Source organism: Carlito syrichta, unplaced genomic scaffold (assembly GCF_000164805.1).
Source record: "Carlito syrichta isolate Samal-C Ts95f unplaced genomic scaffold, Tarsius_syrichta-2.0.1 Scaffold302219, whole genome shotgun sequence".
Lineage (NCBI taxonomy): Eukaryota > Metazoa > Chordata > Mammalia > Primates > Tarsiidae > Carlito > Carlito syrichta.
In genome coordinates this window covers 254,061-277,645 of record NW_007246315.1, presented here as the reverse complement: position 1 = coordinate 277,645, position 23,585 = coordinate 254,061, and the positions used below count along the sequence as shown (strand labels likewise).

At 38.9% G+C, this 23,585-nt stretch overlaps 1 protein-coding gene across 1 annotated transcript in view; it reads left to right on the top strand.

Annotated features, from left to right (window-relative positions):
• Positions 1-23,585, top strand: part of CUNH1orf21 (chromosome unknown C1orf21 homolog) — a 156,462-nt gene that overhangs the window by 30,063 nt on the left and 102,814 nt on the right. Inside the window, exon 2 of the mRNA XM_008056110.1 lies at positions 9,674-9,768. Within this exon, the coding sequence (XP_008054301.1) occupies positions 9,674-9,768 (95 nt within the window). The remainder of the gene's footprint in view (positions 1-9,673; positions 9,769-23,585) is intronic.

The following is a 23,585-nucleotide window of genomic DNA, read 5'->3' as shown; positions in this document are numbered from 1 at the left end:
CTTCCCTGTCTTCTCCATGTGTTTCTTCTCACCTGCCTCGACAGACTGGCCTATCTCAGGATATAAGTTCTGCCTTTGCTGACCTTCCTTCAGAGAGAGCCAGAAAGCCCTGGATTAAGTGGGTTAGGATCTCTCCAGAGAAGATGGTCGAGGGCAGTCCAGAGACAGAGGCTTAGCCTGCACTGGGGAGGGGAGCGGGGGAGTTCATATCACCTTCAGAGTGGAGCCTGACTCTTTAGCACGGTTTGCAGAAGGTCTTCTGAAGTTGGCCCTATCAGCCACTTCGCTTTCCATTATTCTGAACTCCCTGGAATTCTGCATGTCTGCCATATTGAACTATTTGCAGTTCCCTGTTTGCCCTGCTCTCTCTGGACTTTGAACTCACCGTCCCTTTGCCTGAGCCTCTCCTCCTCACACTTACCAGTGTTACTAGGGCTTCACAAATATGTGACATGTCCTCCAAGACTCTCCCTAACCTTAGTTAGGGGTCCCTCCTTTCTGTTCTTACAACTACCACCTCATATGTGCACTTCTCATGGCTGTAAGCATTCTATTCTCTACCTCCTTACTTTCTTATATCCTCCCCACTGGTTAACTTCTTCAGAACAGGGACTTCTTCCTTTTCCTAGACATAACCCCAGAAGCAAGCATAGTGCTGAAGTAAAGAAGAAACAAAGAAAGGGTAGGAGCAGATAACCCAGAGCTTGAATCAAGAACAGAAAGGTAGTTTCTTCCACCTTCTGATCAAGGAGGTGTGTTTGCTCAGACCTTTTTGGGGCCAGAAGTATGACCTTAAAGTGGTGTCGTTTACAGAGAGCAATCAATAAGAAAAATGCCACAACTCTAATAAGACAAAAAGGGCAAAGGATATGAAGAGACACTTTACAAAGAAAGATGTACAAGTGAATGATCAACACATGGGAAAAGTATCCAGCATCACTAGTAAAATTTAAAACATTGAACTACAACAATTAGATGACATTGTCCTCCTTAATTCATTGCATATTTAAAAAGTGATAATACTCTTTATTAGTAAGGGTGTGCTGAAATAGGTCTTATACCACTGTCTTAGTTCATTGTGCTGCTATAACAAAATACCACTGGGTAAGTAATTTATAAGCAATGAAAATTTATTTCTCAGAGTTCTGAAGACTGAAAAGTTCAAGATCTGGGTGTCAGCATTTCCTAGACAAGGGGGGAACAAAACAACTGGAATTTATTTATTGAAAATTGTGTATTTATTCTTACATGTATTTAAACTTCAGTCACTTTAAAAGTACTCTCCATATGATGCAATACACCTATTGAGATGCTTTTTTTCCATTGCTCAAAAACAGTTTTTGAACTCACGGATTTTGATACCTTTTAGTGCTTCAGCTGTTCTTTGTTTCACCTTTTCCACTTCGGCAAAACATTTCCCTTTGAGGACGTTTTTCATCCAGAGAAACAAAAAAAGTCACTTAGGGTGAGATTAGATAAATAGGAACCATGGGTCGCAGGGGTCACGCCATTTTTGGTCAAAAAATGCTGAACACTCAGCACAGTGTGGGCAAGTGTGTTTGTAAATCATGAAATAAGCAAATGTGTTGAAATAATCTCCCAAAAAAAAAAAAAAACAAATTTAACTGAAGCTGAATGTAGTCTCTCACAGCAGTGCTGGCTGGTACACTGATGCCCATGGATTTCTAGAACACTTACCTAATGGTGACAAACCTGTACTACAGGAGGCCTGCCTTCCAAAAGATAATTCCACCTTTTGGTGGGGTCTCCCCTTGTATGCTGTATCTTCACTTGACAGGAAGTAGAAAGGCAATTCACTCCTGCATGCCCTTTTATAAGGGCACTATAAGACACTGATCATGTTCCTGAGGATGGTGGCTTCATGACTTAATCACCTCCCAAAGGGCACACCTCTCAGTACCACCATCATAGAAACTAAGTTCTACATGAGTTTTGGAGGGGCATCGTTCAAACCATAGCAACCGGTCCGGCAACATTAACCACCCCTATAAGGCCTTTTATCTCTGGGGTTTATCTCTTGTTTAAATGTAAACAGGCATTAGGTAGGTTTCACTAGTGAATAAGGCATATGAGAATTATGATATTAACATTTTAGATTATGAGGTATCAGAAGGAATATCTACAAATATACACATTCTTTATATTGCCCTAGTAGAGATCCAGTGGTCAGTAGCTCTCATGTCTAGTCTCTAAAAATTAAAGCTTATTATTTTTAACAACTCATATTTTTAGATTATTAGAGCATAATGAATCAATCTTATTTTGAAGTGTTTTCTTTATTAGGTTGATTTAAGACATACTCTGCAAAGAATTGAGACTATTTTACACCCTCTTTTAGAAATGTTTAAATTAAACCTTCAGAAGAGACTGTTTATACTTACCCTAGAAATTGCTTAATAAACCGGGCTTGGTGGCTCAGCCTGTAATCCCGCGCCTTTGGGAGGCTGAGGTGAGTGGATTGCCTGAGCCTGCAGGTTTGAGACCCGCCTGGGCAGCGAGACCTCCTCTCTACAGTAAATCAAAAAATCAGCCGGGCGTGGTAGCACATGCCTGTAATTCCGGCCACTCGAAGGCTGAGGCGGAAGGATCGCCGGAGCCCAGCTGGTCGAGGCTGCGGTGGCTGGGAGCGGCCACTGCACTCCAGTCTGGGCGACAGAGTGAGACTCCAACTCAAAAAAAAAAAAAGAAAAGAAATTGCTAAAGCACTTGCTACAACTGGCTAAATCACTTTTAAAAATAGAGTAATTATTGTTAAGGGACTGGCTCACTTGGGGTATTGATATATGAGGTTCTCCAACTTTGTTTTATATATAAGATTGTTCCAAACTTGTACATAAGATTGTTCCAGATTTCAAGTCAGTCATGGTGAACTGGCAGAGTGGAATGTGATCAGTCAAGTAGAAGATGGGTTCTCAAAGTATGAGTCTTCCCCTCCAGACAGCTGGTTCTCCTGAGGCTCTGTTTCCTGGCCTTCTTCATTGCCTTTCCTTCCCATTCCCTGCATTGCTTATCACAGAACCTGGCACATAGTAGGTCCTCAGATTGTACAGAGTATACACTTTCCAGATGAGGATAGTTTAGAAGTGAACCAAGTTGGATATGCTCAAGTGACCGAAGCTTGCATTGTTCTCTGTTCTTTGATGCTTCTGAAACAAACGTCTGTTTAAACCAACAAATATTTTTTGGGCACTCACCTATTGCTACAAAAATATGAAACACAAAAACTATATTTAGAGATTAGGATGATAGGAGAGATGAGACAAGTTCAAAAGCCTAGTATAAAGGCATAGTAATTAATGTGGACTTTGGAACACCACCATTTACAATTTGTGTGAAGGGAGGGAGAAAGAGGAAGAAAGGGAGGGAGGGAGAGGGTGGAAGGGAGGGGTGGAGGAAGGAAGGAGAGAAGGAAGGGAGGGGAAATCGTAGCTGAAAATTTTCCAAATTTGGCCAAAAGTGGCAACTCATGAATCCAGAAAGCTCAGCAATCCCTGAAGGAATAAAGACTGGGTAAGACTGGCTTACCCAACAGTGGCTTTCCTGTCCTAAAAAGTAATTGTGGACCTCTCATCTCACTCCCATCCATACCACTCATCCAGTCTTAGTTTATTTTACTTTATGTTGTATTCCTTATAAGTACACCAATTAGAGATTCTTTTCTCTTTTTTTTTGAGTTGGAGTCTCACTCTGTCGGCCCAACTGGAGTGCAGTGGCTGCTCCAGGCCACCGCAGCCTCGACCTGCTGGGCTCCAGCAATCCTTCCACCTCAGCCTTCCAAGTAGCTGGAACTACAGGCGCGTGCTACCACACCCAGCTAATTTTTTGATTTATTGTAGAGATGAGGTCTCGCCTGCCCAGGCAGGTCTCGAACCCACGGGCTCAGGCAATCCACTCACCTCAGCCTCCCAAAGCACGAGATTACAGGCTGAGCCACTGAGCCCGGCTTAGAGATTCTTAATTGAACAAGAATCATTTTTTGATTGAGCATGAAAGTCTGAGAAAATAGCTTGAAAGTAGCCTTTGAAGCTGGGTGGGGTGGTTCATGCCTGTAATCCCAGGACTTTGGGAAGCTGAGGGGTGAGGATCCATTAAGGCCAGGAGTTAGAGATGACAAAGACCCTTATTTCCACAAAAAATACATTAAAAAAAAAAATTACCCACATGTGATGGTGTGCCTGTAGTCCTGGCTTACTCAGGAGGCTGAGGCAGGAGGATCACTAAGTCTAGGAGTTCAAGGTTGCAGTGAACTATGATTGCATCATTGCATTGCAGCCTGGGTAACAGAGGTAGACTGTCTCCAAAAAGAAAAAAGAAAAGAAAAATGGCCTTTGACATATACCTTAGAGAAGGCTATACAGAGGTGGGAGGGATAGGGGAAGAGGGCCAGGAAAGCTGCAGAAGGCACATTGGAGGCTTAGTGAGGGCAGGGATTCCATGGAGATTTAAGAAGGGTTTAGAAGAGGACATTACTTGACATCAAAGACAAACTTTGTTTAAAATATTGGCCCAGCTCAAGCCTTACATCCAGGAAAAAACGACAGAAAACGTTCTTTTCTCCTTCTCTACCTGCCTGAGTCACATGACCACCCCCCTTACAAGACTCAGTACCGAGGTGCTGGTACCCTTACTGACATGGCTCAGCTGCATTAAATTAAATAGGTTTCCATGGAGTAACCTGGACATGAAACCATCTCCTCTTTTATGTATTCTGTGCCCTTTGACGTACAAGCCATTCAGATTTGGGGAGGCTTATTTGTTTTACTTTCAAGTGTACTTGTTATTAGAAAACATTAGTAGCTTAATTCCCAAGTAGACCTTTGGCTTTTTTTTTTTCTTTTTAATTTTGATTTTTAGAGGGGTCTCTTTATGTTGCTGGTCTTGAACTCCTGGGCTCAAGCAATCCTCTTGCCTCAGACTCCAGAGTAGCTGGGACTATAGGCACGCGCCACTGTACCGGCAACCAAGCAGCCCTTTGGCGGTTCCAGATTTTCAGTTCCAAATGATTGAAAGTCATTAGTGGGACATGGAGGGATTGACCTGCTGTGCCATTCGCCACTCCAGCATTTCATAACAATGGCAGCTACTTCAAGAACTCACTGGCCCTATCTCCCTTCTTCCAAGCTTTGCACGTAGAAGATCTGCTTCAGAATTACATTTATAATGAACAGAACCAACCTTAAAAGGAATCAACTAGAAGGAGATGGGTGCTGCAGTAGGTTTATAATGTCAGGATGACTAAAAAGTTAGAAATGTCCATATAGAATGGGGAAGGAGGAAGAATGGCAGAAGATCTCTATGAATGCTACTCTTTAAGGTATGGAGGGATCTCACAGTTATTTTCTAAATGGTGCAAATTTGAATCGACTCTGACAGCTTCAGCTTCTCATGCAGTCTTCTTTTGATCAATGACTGCCACCAAACAATCCCAGTCCCCTCTGATGTAATCAGAGGAATAAAATGCTAAAAATATCTCCAAGGCGTTGCTTTCCCTCCAGATCTATTTTGACTAGCACAGCCTGCAACTGTTTACATGGAGGGAGCGGAGAGGCAGCCTACTGTTCCTGACGTGCATTTTAATAAGCCACCTGACAAGATCAACAGGAAGAAAAGAGAAATTGTGAACAGGTGTGAGAGAGCTGGAGGGAGCCAGAGGAAGACCGGGAAAGACGTGTGCCACTTCTCCCTGCTCTTCATCGAGTTGGTACATTGTTCTGCTGCCAGGACCCTCTGGCTGGTGACAGTGGCTGTCCCTACCACCTCCAGTGTGGCTTCTGATAAAGGAGACCCAAAGTCCCAAATTAATTCCCCTGTGCCTTCAACAAAAGGAAAACTGGATTTCAGTAGTGATGGTCTTGCTGTCAGAATTCAAATCTCAGTTTGGCTGCACGGAGGCTGGTTGGTGAGGCAGGGCGTTCCCGAGGGCTGCACCGCCTTGAGAATGTGTGCCACATTTGTTAATGAGTTGTCTGTTTCCAGATGGACATCTTCATTCCTGGCACCAGCCTTTGAGAATTTGACAGATCATTTTTAAGTATTCGCTTTGTACAAATTGTGGCTTATCTAAGGGTCTTGCAGGCTTTTTTGTTTTATATCATGATGGATTTTGTGCAGTATGTTGTATAAGTAATGATAGGTCTGGCTTTGTAGTCTTGGCTGTTTGTTTTTTCTCCCTTTGTGTCCAGTCTTACTGTGTTTCTCTAACACCGTGTTGGCAAGCCAGCCAAGATTGTTAATGACATGTTAAAACCTATCTTCTGTCTAAATTGGTGAGGATTCTGTCTTGATGTGAAAATTTTTTTAAAAACCTGTATTTGGGATAATGCTGCCTTGAAAGTCATATAACCAGTAGTGTTTCCATTTCACTGGAGAAAAATGTTAGAAAAATATTAATAGTTTGTCTACTACTTTCAATTCAGTTGTGTTCCCTGGAGGGATAAGAAAACGAAGACTGGATATTGTGAGACTGCTCAGAATGTATCTACTCTGGGCTATGACTTGACAGGTGGGGGAGGATAATGGGCAGGACTGGATCTCTCCTCTCTAGGAGAAAAACCCTTCCTATGCAGCAGGCAAAGGGGCTCGTCCCCATCCTATCATGTAGGGGTTGGGGACTATAGACAAAAATCATAGAATCTACTGGCATTGATTTTATATATATATAAAATCAATGCCAGTAGATTCTATGATTTTTGTCTATATATATACACACATATACACACAATATATGTAATGTATATTTAAATAATTAGAAACTCACTATGAGCACTTAAGATCCCAATTTAGGTAAGTGTTTATAATTATCTCAGTGAGCCATGATTTTTAAATATTAACATCCCAAAAGTTAGGAAGACCCATCTTTAACTTTTTTTTAACCTTTTAAAAAATATCTGTGTAATCGTATTGGGGGGCATAATTTAGTGTGTTTTTTTTTTTTACTTAGCAATCGTTTTTCCACTTTCTGAGTAAATATTCTTCAGTGTGTCAATATTATTAACTTACTTTCATTTTTTTCTCTTCTGAATACCAAATTGGAATGTGAAATTCTTTTGTGTTGTCACTGTGGGTCGGAGTCTACTGATGAACTTAGTACATTTAGGACCTATTTCTTTTTTTTTTTTTTGAGTTGGAGTCTCACTCTGTCGCCCAGACTGGAGTGCAGTGGCCGCTCCCGGCCACCGCAGCCTCGACCTGCTGGGCTCCGGCGATCCTTCGGCCTCAGCCTTCCAAGTAGCCGGAATTACAGGCATGCGCTACCACGCCCAGCTGATTTTTTGATTTATTGTAAAGATGAGGTCTCTCTGCCCAGGCGGGTCTCGAACCTGCGGGCTCAGGCAATCCACACACCTCAGCCTCCCAAAGCACGGGATTACAGGCTGAGCCACTGAGCCCGGCAGGACCTATTTCTAAAGGACTTGTTGCTCAACCTCACACTAGCCTTTCTCATTTCTTTACAAAAAGGCAGAATCAATAGCTACTCTGAATTATCAGGTGGAAGAAACAATAGGCTTAGCCATGACCGTGGAGTCTTTATTCAGATATATGCAAATGTATTACATTCATAAGAATGATAATTTTGAGAACCATTTGAACAGTATAATTACTTGAAGAAATCTTACTGAACTATAAAGAGTGTCTTTGGAGGCTGTGTGTTAAGGAATAGTATGAGTAAACCTGAAAATACATAATAAAGTGGTATTATCAATACTAAAACAATAAATTATATATGAATAGAGTCATTGCACCCATCTAATCATAGGTAATAAGAAAATACATTGCAACTTTCTAAACAAAAATATATGAAGGGGGACCCAAAAAACAAGAATGTTTTTATAAAAAGTTGTGTATTTATTCTTACATGTTTAAGCTTCAGTCACCTTCAAAGTACTCTCTGTTGGATGTAATACACCTATCAAGTTACTTTTTCCACTGTTCAAAACAGTTTTTGAACTCGTCAATTTTGCTACCTTTTAGTGCTCTTAATTTTTTTTTTTTCCTTCACCTTTTTCACATCAGCAAAATGTTTCCCTTTAAGGGCTCTTTTCATCCAGGGAAGCAAAAAAGAAGTTGCTCAGGATAAGATTGGTTGAATAGTAAGGGTGGGGCACAAGGGTCGTGTTGTTTTTGGTCCAAAACTGCTGAACACTCAGCACTGTTTGAGCAGGTGTGCTCGTAAAGCACCCATCACCCATCATGAAATAAGTAAATGCATTGAAAGAATCTCAAAAAAAAAAAAAATTCACTGAAGCTGAACACAGCCTCTTACAACAATGCTAGCTAGTATACTGATGCCAATGGGTTCCTAGAACACTTTTTTTAGTGAGGAAAGCCTGTACTGCAAGGAGCCTGCCCTCCAAAAAATAATTCCGGGTTTTTTTGGGTACCCACTCGTAAACACTCTCAGCAATAGACGGCTGTCTTCCAGGCAGTCCTTCCTAGTTAGACATTATTCCATGCCATATGCCATTTATCAGTTTGCTGGTTGATGAAAATTTCTAATTTCATAATTTCTGTGATTCTTTTTTTGCCACAAATTGGATGAAAAATGACTCAGAGTCACAAATATTTTTGACCTTAGTGTACTCAAGTCTTTTCCTGTTGACAGGAATCATGAAAATGTCATCATCGTCATCACTCTATCCTGGAGAAGAACTTTAACTGCAAGTTTTCCTGCATTTGTCCTATGATATCTATTGATATTGGGATTTTTTTGTACTCTTTCTAGCTATTGCAAAGTCTAGATCCCATCCACCTTCCACTATACTTTCAGCCTTGAGTGATAGACCTGACTGTTAGATCCGTTAGGTATTAATGGTTCTTCATGCATATGACTTTACAGAGAGTGTGTGTGTGTGTGTGTGTGTGTGTGTGTGTGTGTGTGCGCGCACGTGTGCGTGAGTGTGTGACACATATACCTATGTGTATGTATATAATAAATATGTAGTATATATTTGAAGTGAAATAATTGCAGACAGTTCAAATTTAATATAGGAATTACAAAAAGAAAAATATCAATTCTATATGTTTATCAGTGCATCTCCTTAGTCTTAAGTAGTGGTTTGTTTCTTTCAAAAGAGTCAAAGAATGAATGTATTGCTGGAAATTGCTGTTACAGGCATTTTGAACTAATATTCTCTTGGGGAAAATAGATCATTATATGATATGTCCCAGTTTATATAGACCCCGAAAGTCTTTTGAGATGGAATATCCTTTTTCTTCTGAAACATTTGCTCTCTGTGGAAGGACCAGGCAGTAACACTTTGATTAACTGCATACACAGTGCTGAGTTTTTTCCAATAGACAGAGGACAGTGCCTCTTAAAAAGATCCAAGATGGCCAGGCATAGTGGCATGTGCCTGTAGTCCCAGCTACTCAGAGGCTAAGGTGGAAGAATCATCTGAGTCCAGGAGGTCGAGGCTATGGTGAGCTGTGATCATGCTACTGTACCCCAGCCTGGGTGACAGAGTGAGACCCCAACTCAAAAAAGAAAAAGAAAAATGCCTGGGTAAGCTTCTTCCAGATTGTCCCAAATGAATCTGTATAAAGGCCTCAGGGAAAAGGATCTAACAAATTAGACTGTTGGGCTTTTCTAACTGACACTTTTCTGCCATTATAGAAAAATTTATAAAATGTGTTTTCTTTTTTTGGCACTCAGATGAGTATAGGATCAAACCAGTGGAAGAGGTCAAATACATGAAAAATGGGGCAGAAGAAGAGCAGAAAATAGCAGCCAGGAACCAAGAAAACTTGGTAAGAATTGAATTTCTCACTTAAGGAATTTTGGTGACACCATTGTAATAAAATCTGCACTGCATGTTTAAACTGCATCTTACACAGTGGCACAAGATTTCTTGAAAATGCTGCAGCTATTTATAGCTTGCCTGGAAGCTGCACGTTACTCCTGGATCCTGTTTGTCTCTGAATAAGCCCTTCTTTAATCTTGATAGGGAACGCTCCAGGGAAAACACAGCAAAATTATTAGTGTTCTAAAATAGCAAAAATTAAAGGAAAACTCATGAAGTAGGATTGAGATTTATGAGGGGAAGATTTTTGTTTTTCCTCTCCGCCTTTGAAAATTCTTATCTAGGTCAGGATGAATGGTTACGTTTCATTATTCTTAACATGCAATGTTGAGGAAGTTGCTTTTCAAAGGAAAATAATGTACATTCAGTATAGAATGAAAGCGAGTGTCCCAGGCAGAAGTAATGACCATGCATGTACATTCAGGTAAGTTTCTATCCAAATGAGTCTGTACTTCATATTCACGATGTTAAATGTATTGTGGGTTTTGATTTCATGTGGAAATTGTAATGATCTGAAACAGGAAGTTAGGAATCTCTTTCTTTAATACGAATCAGTATACATGTTCCACCTTAATAATCCATCTTTATGAAACTATTTAGCTAATATATAGATGACTTCTTAAAAGAAGTTACAGATTGCTAAGAATATGCATTTATTCAGTGATTTATTATTATTATTATTTTTAGCTTAGAAAATATAGTTTATTTAAAAGTAACACAGGGAGAGAAAGAGAGAGAGAGAGAGAAAGAGAGAGAAGATTCATCTCTCTAAGGGCAGGGAAGTGGGTCAAAACCAGGAAGCATGGCCTTGCCATAGCTTAGCAAGGCAATGGCTATTCGGTGACATTTAAGCAAAATTGTTTTTGTTCTATTTTGTATATATTTTGTTTATATTTTATTTTTGAATTATCTACATCTGCTTTCATTCATGATTGAGTAAATGCACTTTTTAGGAAGTCATATGTCATAAAATATTATCATAAAATATTTTTATAAAAGATGTCATTTTATGAATGTCATAAATATTTTTACTTGATTTAAACTTATTTTTCTATTATGTGCTTTTTTATGTTTATGATTTCTGCTACAGCAGAGGGAGTTGGCATAATATTAACCAGTACTCATGAGTATTTAGCCTGTCATTTTTCATTACGTACTTGTGAATATTAGACACTAATTGATTTCTTTTGTTCTTTTTTGGACTTATGATCTATAACTTGAAATACTGAAGTATCAACAAGTGAATATCTTAGATCATTTTAAAGGAGTAAAAATACTCTAGATGATAAAATGTTGCTTTATAAATGAGATTTGGATTTTAAAGTATCACTTAAGTCACAGAAATTCATCATACCTACAGTGATGATATATTTTAACATTAACACTTAAATCCAGGAAAAGATATAATAGCTATGACTAAATAGTAAAAGTTAATATTGTCAGACTTTCTACAGTTTTTTTTTTCTTTGAATGAATAAATTGAACACTTGAGTAGTTCAAATATCAGGAATCATTTTTCTTCTTTATTTTACTAAAAAGCAGAGTTGGTCCTTTCTTGACATAGTTTTGGCTTGAGCTATCATTCGGATATTTAATGATAATATTTACAAAAGAGACTGAAGAGATACTTGTGAGCTGTCTGGCAGTAGCGTCTCCTTGTATTTAACTACCTGTGTTTGTCTCTACTTCATACACTTGTGTCTCTGAATCCTAAAGGAGGCAGCGCGTTGTATCATAATGTACTGTCAGCATATTTAGGCCAATACAAACTTCTTCTCTTAGTTTTGAAGTTTGTCAACTACTTGGTGCTAGGTGAAAGAGGTGTAGTCTTTTCAGGACTATGGTCAGAATTAGTGCTAGTGCCTTCTCTGCAGACTGAATAGAGATTTGAAAAGAGAGAAACTTCTGGTTATTCTGACTTTTTTTGTGGATTACCTGCGACAACCCTCGCCCCTTTACTCTGCCAGCCAATAAAGGTCCAGGCTACTAATGGAGTTTTCAAGTATGTAAAGGTTTGTGTGGGAAATGGAGAGTAAGTTGTTATCTTTGATTCTGAAATTTCCAAACTGTTTTCAAAAATCAAATGATTATGAGTTCTTTGGTAGTCTGCTGACTTTGTTTCTACTCCATCCTTTGGAGTGCATAATCAAGTATTGACCATGCATGTTGTTTGAAAAAAACGAATCACCTAAACTTGAAGCTTACATTGGCAGGTAGAAGAAATAGACTTAACAATTCTTTATTTTTAAAATAAAAAGCACCCTTTAAAATAATCTAAGTCAAAAGTTCTTATGTTTCAAAGAATGATTTGAAGATGTAGGTCAAAGTGTTTTTAAAAGTTTTTAAGCCAGGTGCAGTGACTCACACCTGTATTCCCAGCACCTTGGGTGGTGGAGGCAAGAGGATTGCCTGAGTCCAGAGGTTCGAGACCATCTGGGGCAACTTGGCGAGACCACATCTCTACAATAAATCAAAAAATTAGCCAGGCATGGTGGTGCACACCTATAGTTCCAGCTATTTGAAAGGCTGAAGCTGAAGGATCACCTGAGCCCAGCAGGGCAAGGCTGTGGTGGCCATGAGCATGCCACTGCACTCCAGCCTGGGTGGCAAAGTGAGATTCCTACTAAAAAAAAAAAAAAAAAAAAAGTTTTTTAAAATTCAAACTGTTGAAATGAAGGGGCTCAGCAAATGTAACCAAGGCAGTATGGCCCAAGGGTGATTCTGGAGGCAGAAACTGCCTAGGTACCAATCTCAGCTCTGCCATTTGTCTGTTGTGAGTTCAAGTTCTTTACTTCTCTAAACCTTCCACCCATCAGATGGGAAAAAACAAACAAACAAACAAACAGGGCTTCATGATACGGTTGTGAGGATTACATGAAATGATGGTTGTTAAGACAGTGATTAACACATGATAAACACCTCTAAGAGTTAGGCTTCATCATATAAAACAAAGAAAGAGAATAAAGAATATTTGAATCAGAGTTTGTTTCTTTTTTCTTTATGTTAAATGATGAGAAATTTCTACATGAATACATCAGGTTAATGTTAACGTTACATGTATTTTGAAAAACCTTGCTCTGGAACCATGAAGCTATTTCTAAAAAACATGTTTTGAGCACTCACTAAGTTTTGAGAGACACTTAAAGTCCCTGTCCTCGAGGACAATAAAGTTGAGAGAACAGTTTAATTCAACAAATATTTATTGATTGCTTCTTGCAAGACCCTTGTACTAGACTCTCTCCAGACACAGAAAAATAATGAAACCACTTGTCCTTACTTCAGAGCGCTTATATTGCAGTGGACAAGGTAAGTACCAAATGACTATAAATAAAACAGAGTGAAGACTGAACTCCAAGAAAGGAATAAAAAAGGCTGCAACTATTCGAGTGAGGCAGAAATCTTGTCTTGTGGGGTATCCGGACGTACATCATGAACAAGCTGATGTTTATAGTGGGCCTCAAAGTATAGAATGAAAGCGAGTGTCCCAGGCAGAAGTAACAGATGGAAAACACACAACATATTTAATAAAAAGTGTATAGTTCTGTTTGACTGGGGAGTGGAAGGGGAGAAGGTATCAATAGGGAAGTCGTGGGAGATTAGAATCAAAACGTAGATGGGGTAATGTCCAGCAGAGAGAGCTAAAATTAATGCAGTGGATTAAAGGGAGGCTTCGAATGTTTTTAAGTCAGGGATTGGCAGGATGGAATTATGATTCAGGAAAGTTTACGAACAGCAGCAGGTGTCATGTGGTATGGGGAGTCAAGAAGGGAGACCAGTCAGTGTTCTTACAAGAGACAGTGAGCCTAAACCAAGGTGGTTGCAGGGAGAATAGAAAAGATTTGAATGTGGCTGCAAAAGTAGAAGCCACAAGATTTAACAGCTCATTGGATATTTTAAAAAGACAGAGGAATCAGGAGATAATGGTCATGCCAAAATTTCAACTCCCTGGAAAGATGATGGGAGGGTAGTAGTGAGAATAATTAGTGACCTCAGTGAAATGACAAAATCAATAGGAAGATTATGTTTGATTAAAATACAAGATATCCATTCATTCGTTATGCGCTTCTGCCAGTCCTTACAAAGTTCACAGAACAGTCCACAAGAGAAAAAGTTAAGCCATTGATCACACAGCAATGTAATAAGTGTGATAACAGAACACCTGTGACACTAGATTCCAAGGCACACACATACTTTGGGGGACACGAAGGCACATTGGACATAAACCCACCCTCAGGGACATAAACCCCACCCTCAGGAGCTAACTTTCTATTAGCAGATAGAAGGCATGTGACCTAAATGACCACAAGTCAAGGTACAGTTGAAAGCAAAGCTTTAGGAAATTGTAGAACATTCACAGAGCCCTCTAGGGAAGGGATGAAAATGAAAGTGTGGCCCTCAGCAACATTGTTTGTGACATGGCAGTGTTTCATATATTATTGTTGACCTGAGTGAACAGATGAGTAAATGAATACACATGGTTGGACCTGGAGGTATACATCTGGATTGAGTCGATAGCTGAGCACTTGGGAATAAATGAGGCAGCCAAAGGGCAGAGAAGAGATGGTGATCACAGAAAGCATCTTGGGACTCTGAGGTCCACTTGAAGCCCTTTCCTACATGGTCTGTGCTTTGCTTTCTGTCTTGTCACTGCTCTCTTTGCTCACAACATCCCTCCTTATTGGTGGTTCTTAGGTTTTTTTTAAAGGTTCTTCTTTATTCACTTTGATTACATTTGTGTTCTCCTTTTAGTACTCAACACAGTTGTTTGAGGTTAGCTGTAATTTGCTTAATAGACATTCCTCTTTTAGACTATAAGCTCATGAGGCTAAACGCTTTATCTTTTTGGTTTATAGTTAGATGCCTAGCATCTGGTTCATAGCATCCAGTAGTTGCTGAATAATTGCTTAAGATCTACAGCCACTTGAGTCCCTTGACCACAGGAGGAGATCACACAGGTTTTCTGAAGCTGATGAAGATTCATTTTTATGTCAATTACTTATGTACTCACAATACAAAGATGTGCATTTATCCAAATTTTCATCATTATCTGATATCAAATATTCCACTTTGCTTCTCTCAGACTTTAATTCTTTCTTAAGGAATGTGGTATGAGGTTGTAGCATTGGCTTTGGAGTTTATACAGAGATAAATATCCGTATGGGTCCCAGATTCACCATTTTTAGCTTTATAATTTTGGCCAAATATCTAAAATATCTGTACTTCAAGTTCTTCATCTAGAACTGGGGAATAAAAAATTTATTAAAGTAGTAGAAGAAAATGTCAGAGAATATGTTTAGAATCTTAGCAAAGGGAGGCTTTCTTAAACAAGACATAGAAAACAAACTCAATGAAGAAAAAAGTTCCTTTTGTTCCATCAAAATCAAGTAGCTTTGTCAAATAGAATAAGTACAAAAAGTAGTTAGTAGATAGGCAGCAGCCTGGGAGAAAATATTATGATAAATAAAAGGCAAAGGAGTAATTTCTGGGACTTATAAAGAACACTTGTAAATAATTGAGAAGAAAATGAATCCATTAGAAAAATAGATAAATGAGCAGATGGTTCATGGTAGAGGATATTGGATGATAAGCATATGAAAATATATTCCGCATCACTGGTACAGCGGATATTTGTAACCAGTTCTGCACAGTTCTCTGAAAGACACGACTGCTGCCAAGCGTGCCTGGGTGGCTGGTGAGCTACTCTCTAGAACACCTTTGTGCATTTTCTTTCACAATTAGTTGTGTGCTTTCCAAGAGACAGTGTGCTGGCTACCAACCGGTTTATACCCTTTGAATGCTGTAGTAATTATGTAATTTAGTTAAATAATATGTAAACCAATGAAACACAAGTGTGGAAAGGGCTGTTTTGGTGAAAATTAAATTGAAAGTTTTGGAAAGTCTTGATGAAGGCAAATTACTAAAAGCTTGTTGTTAAATTAAGTTAAATTAAATTCTGCACTCAGATTATTTCACAAGGTCTTTATATTCCCACTTCACTTAAGAAACTGAAACAGGGAATCTTACATGTGCATTGAGGATACGGTTAATGCAGAAAGTGTTTGGGGAGCCACAGTGGTTCCTTACTTCAAAGCAAAGCCTTGTTCCTGCGTCAAAAGATGGGAGAGGAAAAGCACATCCGTGTGTTATAAAAAGAAATCATACACTTAATGTGTATATACGTTTTTTGTTACCCTGTTTTAGCACACTGTATTGTTTAAGTACTACTCTGGATGCTGTTGCCTAATACAACCATTTATTTACTTACTTATTTTTAGAGACAGGGTCTCACTCTGTCACCCAGGCTAGAGTGCTGTGGCTGGACTTTTAAAAAGAGGGAGAATAATAACAAAAATCTAGTTTTTACTACTTGGGAATCTCTAAGTAGAACTATGACATTTTCTCATTATCTTAAATATCCTCAGTTTTTAGTCATTCTCTGAAGTCTGATTAGCAGATTATGACTGTTTAAGTGCAGTTAGAAAGAAATCCAAGGATCCCTCGGGTATACTTGATGTATGTCAACAGTTTTACATATAAATAATTTAAAGGAATATTACTCTAGACTTGACAGATTCCTTAGCTTCTTTAAAGAAATTATCTTGACAGATAAAGGACATTGCAGTTTTAGTTGAAGTGCTCCTTCTTCCTATACAATAACATTATCTTATTTTCCTTAACTCACATTTGTGATTCTTTTTTTTTTTTTTTTTTTTGAGTCATAGTTTCATTCTGTCACCCAGGCTGGAGTGCAGTGGCATGCTGCTCACAGCCACCAAAGCCTTGACTTGCCAGGCTCAGGCAATCCTTCCGCTTCAGCCTTCCAGGTAGCTGGAACCACAGGCATGTGCCACCACCACCCCTGGCTAATTTTTTGACTTATTGTAGAGACAAGGTCTCACCATGTTGCTCAGACTGGTCTTGAACCCCTGAGCACAGGCAATCCTCTCGTCTCCGCCTCCCAAAGTGCTGGGGTTCCAGACTTGAGCCACAGTGCCCAGTCACATTTGTGATTCTTAAGCCTTCTTCCCTTAAGAATATTAAGTCATCTGAGAGTGGAATTTCTTTGTCTGTTTGCATTTTCTATCCTTACTTGTATTACATTGGTTTTTGATTAACTATTTTCAGATATCTTTGATTAAATGAAAAGGTTTGGTTTTTTTTTTCTGTCAGATGACACATTATGGCTGGTGGAGCTGCTGGTTTCAGTCTTTTCCATAGATTTGATGACTGATTTGAAACACCCTTGTCTCAGTCACCAATATCTGAGTATAATCAAATGACAAGATTAAAAAACAAACCAAGCAGAGTGTTGAGATGTGCTTAAGCAGGAAAGAAGAGTGGAATCAAGTTTTAGGTATGACTGTGTCTTCTTCCTGCCTGTGGAATTTGTGAGCGCTTCCATATCTATCTCCAGTATATTACATTTCCAGTAAATGTCAGGACATCCAATGGCAGAAATGAAAACTCAGAAATTAGGAGCTTTCTTTGATGAGAGGAAATGCTCCAGAAGCCCAAGAAAGCTCTCTCTGGAACAACAGCATCCAGTTGGTGAAAACTGGGAAGGGGCCCTGAGCCACAGAACACACTGTGGTTGAAACAGGCCCCTGCAAGGAGGCTTGTGTTCTCCAAAGCATCGTATTTATTGACAGCCTGAAACATAAACCAGAGAAGATTCTGCAGTTCCATTCAGTAACTGCATGTCAGTAGGAAAGCCGAGTGCTCAAGACCACAGTCACTATGTCACTCTATTTATTAGAGCTTGCCTTGTGAGAAATAAAAGGTATGTGAATGAACTTTGTATACTTTACATCACTAGTAAAATATTTGTTTTACTAAAACGCATACATTCCCATATAGATGTTCTCAAAATTAGGAATTCTCTACAAGTCTTCTTTTTCACTCTTTTTCACAAATACTACCATGTTTATTTTTCCTGTATAACTCTAGAGCAGCTCATATAATAGCAAACTGACTTTTCTGTTTAAAGGTTGTTTCTGATGATCTTAGAAATGACTATTTACCTTTGAGTGCTTGTCCTTCAGTGCAAGGTCAAGTAATTATTTTTAGAGACCAAATAATGCAAAAAACCATGACTTTGAATTGCCCCAGTTTTCTAAGCCAGTTAAACATCCCTAGCACTTTTGAGAATGGTAAAAGAAACTGATAAAAGTAAAACTAGTGCTGATAGACAACGTGTCAAGCTATAGGAAGGACTTCTTTTCCTCTCACCTCCTTCCAGTGACAGTTGGATTAGAGCTCAGGCTAAGACTGGGATGGATTGCTGAGGAGATACTTTCTAGTTTGGGGCACCTCTAGAGTGCTGAGGAGTTCCGAATACCAACGTGAAAATAGATAGTGGTTCCGTGTATCTGATTACAACAAGATGTGCCCTTTCCTGGAACAGCTTAATAAACATCATTTTAGCATTAAACTCATTGTCAAAGATCCCTTGGTTCTAACTCAGTTGTCTCTTTGCTTATCTATCTTGCTTGATATGATGGATGTGGACATCAGCCTGAACTTCTTCCAGATAATTAGAGGAATAATATCAGGATCCAGACACAGTCTCCCTGAACATTTTAGTTTATTAAGGGATTAAAAGCTCCTGTGAGTAGAGGGTTTAGCAGTGTCATTCTATCCTGTTTGTTGTGGCATAGAAGGAATAGAAGGGAAGAATTGTACCTCTTCATCGATCTTGGAAGACTTCCTTTATCCAGCTAGCATGTTTGTGTTACTTGAGCCAAGCACATTCAAGGTCTTAGAGATTATTCTGGCACGGAGGTAATTTGTTTTAGAGTAGTGCAGGAGTAGAGTTTAATTCTCTGAGGATGAAGGATTTGTTGAATCAGCCTTCCAAGTTTTAAGTGTTGAACAGAAGCAAAGTTCTGATTCAGGAACAGAATGTTGTGAGAATAAAACAATGAACCCCAAAGTGCTTTGTAAACATAAAGCCCAACACAAATTATAATGATTATTGCCATCACTGGATAACAGGACTTCTAGATTCATTTCTATTAGTTGCTATTTTATAGTGGAAACTAAGTTAAGGCACAGCACACTTCTGGTTCAAGGTAAGAGTTAATACCTACTTCCCTTAAAGAAAGAATTATATCATCATTAACCTATTTCAATCTCCCATGAACAAGGGCTGATATTAAAAAATATCTCAACTTTACATGCACAAACATCAATGACTCAGGTGGTTTTTGAAGCAACTACTATAATCCAGAAAGTTGAGCATAGCAGAACATTACTAAAATCCTATTTCAAATGGCTTCTCTTCTCCATGCTTAACATAACTGATCATATGTAGGTGAACACAACATTAGGGTCCCAGTGCAACATAGCTCTTGAATCAGCTCATTTCATCATACTCGGTTCTCACTGTCAGTTAGGCATTGCATAGGCGCTGAAGGGATTTAAGGATTAAGCAAAGCACAGTCGTAACTCTCAGGAAACTCAAGAGGAGACAGATAAACACACTGCAAGTGTCTCATAGAGACCCTAAAGAAGTCTTTGGGAGAACAAGAATGGAATGGTGGGCTCTAGCTGAGAGAGCTAAGGAAATCTGCTGAGGGTTGACATTGCTGCAGGCCTTGAACAAGACCCTGTTTTCATTGGCAGATGAAGTTGGGAAAAGGATTTTCAAGCAGAAGGGATAGTGAGAGCCAAGCGTGGAGACGTGACATGAATAATGAGTGGTTTGGGTGGCAGATGGAATATATTGGGAAGTGATTATTTGGCTAGTTGGTGTGTTTTAGCTTTTTCTTAGCAAGCATATTAATTTCTGGTTTACCAATAGTCACATTATTTAGCCAGTTTGCAGCATTTGCAACTACAGAATAGATCAGACCTCTGCTGCTCTAATTTAAAGATTGAGGGTATCAAAAATGACTTCCCTTTTTCCAGCATTGTTGCAAAATGTATTGCTTTTCAGCATGCTTTTCTTGGATGCAAGGGACTGTCTAAAAGTGGTTGGACATATTTCCTCTTCACCTCCTTTTGCTCTGGAAAGGATGGCATCTAGTTTATCTGTTGAAACTTTCCTTTTTTAACTTTTGGAAATACAGCAAACACAAACGATATCTTAGATTTAGATTTCTAACCTTCTTCTCCAAGAGCAGAACCCTGACATTTAAGTAGAAGGAGGAAAGAAGCCCTCTTCAAAGCTTGATTCTGTTTGGTCCACGCGGTCATATTTAGGTATTGGATTTATTAATCCTGATAAAACATGGGCATGTTTTATGCAAGCAGCCCATTTGCAGCCGCTGAGTTGGGAAAATTAAATGACAGCTGAGAAGGCCACCCAAGGCCAGGCCACTGTTACTCAAGTACCCAGAACAATAATGCGGTGGCATGTCTTTCCTGCAGGTTGTTCCTATTTCCCTCTTATGTCTTATGCGATGCTAAAAATAAAACCAAAGCAGATAAGTTTCATTCAGCTGTTGGCAAACTCATGAAGTAACTGCACCCGAAATTAATAATTTATACCCTGGAGGTGAGGGTATCAGAGGCAACCATCCTGTTTCCAAGAGTCTGGGCTCCAGTAAGCATCTCTTCTTGCTCATCTGTGAGCAAATAATACCTAATATTCACAGAGATACAGGACTCACCAACCTCATGATTTTTGTTTTTAAAAGGTTGGTAATTCTGAAAACAGATTCTATACCTGACATCCAGAAAAAATAGAAATGAAGAGCCAGGCATAAAAAATTCATATGTCTTCCTCAGAGAGGGAGGAGGATGTATTGTTTAGCTTGTCAACATTATATCAGATATATGAAGATGCCTTTGTTACAGGCTACTACATGTTTATAATAGGACTAATTTATTTACTTGGTGCTCTGTACAATAACAGATGCCAAATTTCTTCCTTCCTTGAAAAGTAAAACAATTGATAATGACAATGTTTCCCCAAACTTAATGAGTTGACTCTGTATTTTGGTTTGTGTCCGTGTGTGATGGTACACTACAGATTTTCATTTACTGACAAATTTCTGTTCATACCTAGATAATCTGAGGACTTGCTTAATTTTAGGGAAATACTTCTTTTATGACTTTTTGCAGTTGAGTGCACTTAGACCAGAAACAAGCCAGGAATCTAGTGACTGGGAATTGGAATATGAGGTAGAGGTTAGTCTCAGAAACAAAGCCGACAGTTCACTATTAGCATTGGAATCTGACATGATTCTGTGTCTCCCAAATACTAACCAGGGTTCCTTTACTTCTCCCGAATCTGAGATATTCTCAAACTGAAAGGAATGGCAGGGAACACCCACTGTAGACAAAAAGAACACAGAATCTCATTTTAGTGAAATGCTTCACAGTGATGCATTAATACCTATAACGTTTCACGTCTTTCAGAATAATCTCTGCTGGCCAGGAGATGGCCATCCAGTGAGACAAGTTTTTGTTTTTGAGACAGGGTCTTGCGGTGTTGCCCAGACTAGAGTGAAGTGGCACAATCATGGCTGACAGCAGCCTCCAACTCCTAGGCTTAACAGATCCTCCCACCTCTGCCTCTAAGTAGCTAGATACAGGTGCACATCACCACACCCAACTTTATATTATTATTATTATTATTATTATTATTATTATTATTATTAACAACGTATATGGGGTCACACTATGTTGTCTAGGCTTGCAGTGAGACAAGGTAAATCACATATCTGTTGCATTTTTATTTATTCCTGCTATTCTCTTATTCAATTGTACTTTAAAAATAAACTTTCTCTGCTTATAAACATTTACTTGCTTGAATCACTTCAAAACATAATTGGGGAAATACAGAAGTAAACAAAAATAATAAAATCAGTCATCAGTCCCATAATTATCATTTATGTTTTTACGCCTAGTATAAATACAATATTTTTCTAAACAAAAATGGATCTGAATTTCCTAAGAGTTAAATATAATCTTGCCATTTGTCCAGTAATTGTGCTCCTAGAGTATTTTCCCAACTGATTTGAAAAACTGTGACTACACAGAAACTTTCATGTGAATGTTGACAATACCTTTATTCATAATCCCCTAAAACTAGAAGCAACCAAGATGTCCTTCAGTAAATGAGTGGACAGACTGGAGTACATCCATACAATGAAATATTACTTAGTGATTAAAAGGAATGAGCTACCAAGCCATGAAGAAACATGGATGAATCTTCAGTGTATATTGCAAAGTGAGGGAAGCAGGTCTGGAAGGTATACTTGTGTGATTTTACTTACATGATATTCTGAAATAGGCAAAACGATAAAGATGGTAAACTGATCCGTGGTTTCCAGGGGTTTGTGCAGAAAGGAAGGTCACCTGGGGAAGCACAGGGGATTTTTTTAGGGCAGTGAAACTATTCTACATGGGTCTGCAATATAGGTACAAGATACTGTGCATTTGTCAAAACTAGAACTTTGCAGCAAAGAGAGCTAACTTTAATGTGTGTAAATTTTAAAAAGCAGAGGTCTAGGGATCCTAGGAGAGAATGCAGACTGAGATTAAAGAATCTAGCATAGTTACAAGTATGCGAAATAACCTCCCTGAAGGACACGGGGAAAAGGTGCTAGCCCAAGTTATTCTGGAAATGAATGAAGGCTGTATGACCACGGGTAAAAGCAGCTATACATAAGTACTATACTGATTTTTTGCCATGGAGGTAAGAATGAACAATTCTGAAAACGCTGTAGGTGTATCCTGAATTGAACTATTCAGTAATGGGATTGGTGGTGAAGCCAGGTTTCTCACTATTGGAGTGGGAGATGACAGACTCTCAAGGGGTGTGGCAGTAGGAAAGACTTGGAGAGTCACTATGAACTGATGTTAGCCTGATATCAATACGAAGCATGTAAAAATATTGATAGATATGTGTGTATACCTGTAAATACACACACTATATATGTATATATGAAGGCATATATATGTGTCTACAAATACATAGATACATATATTTATACGTGTATATATTTGTGAATGTGTGGATACGTGAATGTAGATCTTGTCTCTAATGCCAATCTCCAATAAAAGGAACTAGGACCTCTTGAAGAAACGTCTGATTCTAGGGCTGCAGGATCTATAAGAGGCTCCTGGTGCATTTTGTAGTGTCAGAAAGTCAGGAAGTGCTCACACACACACAGGCCCACACACAGTAATGGGGTTTGTCAAAAGGAATCAGGAGCCATCTGAACAAGTTACAGATCATCAGAGCTGAAACAATTTGAACAACAAAGTGAATAATGTAGTATTAGACTCTACTGTAAATCTAGTATAGTGTACAGAGTATATGCATCACACAGTGTATAAAATAAATATCCATGAGTCTATACCGACATAAAGAAATGATTAAAGAACTCAATGGAGAAGAACTGATGCATCTATGCAGAAAAATTCTGAATCATTTATGTAGATATTCCACCCTTGAGGAGGTGAGCATGACTTCCCAGTTACTGTGTATTGCACATGGTGACTTCCTTACAGAAAGTTCAGTATGGAAATGGGGAGGAGGAATTTTACAATGAAGAAATCTGACAAAAGCTACCATGGAGGTGATCACCATTAGGTGATCAAAATTAACATCAGTCATGATAAGTTGATAGCATGTACTCAGGGGCAGCTCCTGAGAGGCGGTGTGAGGAGAACAGCATTTTGCCTCTGTGATCTTCCTCCTAAAACTCATAACCTCATTATAATCAGGAGAAAAATGTTCCCCAGTTGAGGGACATTGTAATGTGTTAGCCCCAAAGCTGAGAGGGCTTGCGCATAAGGTTCTTTACATAA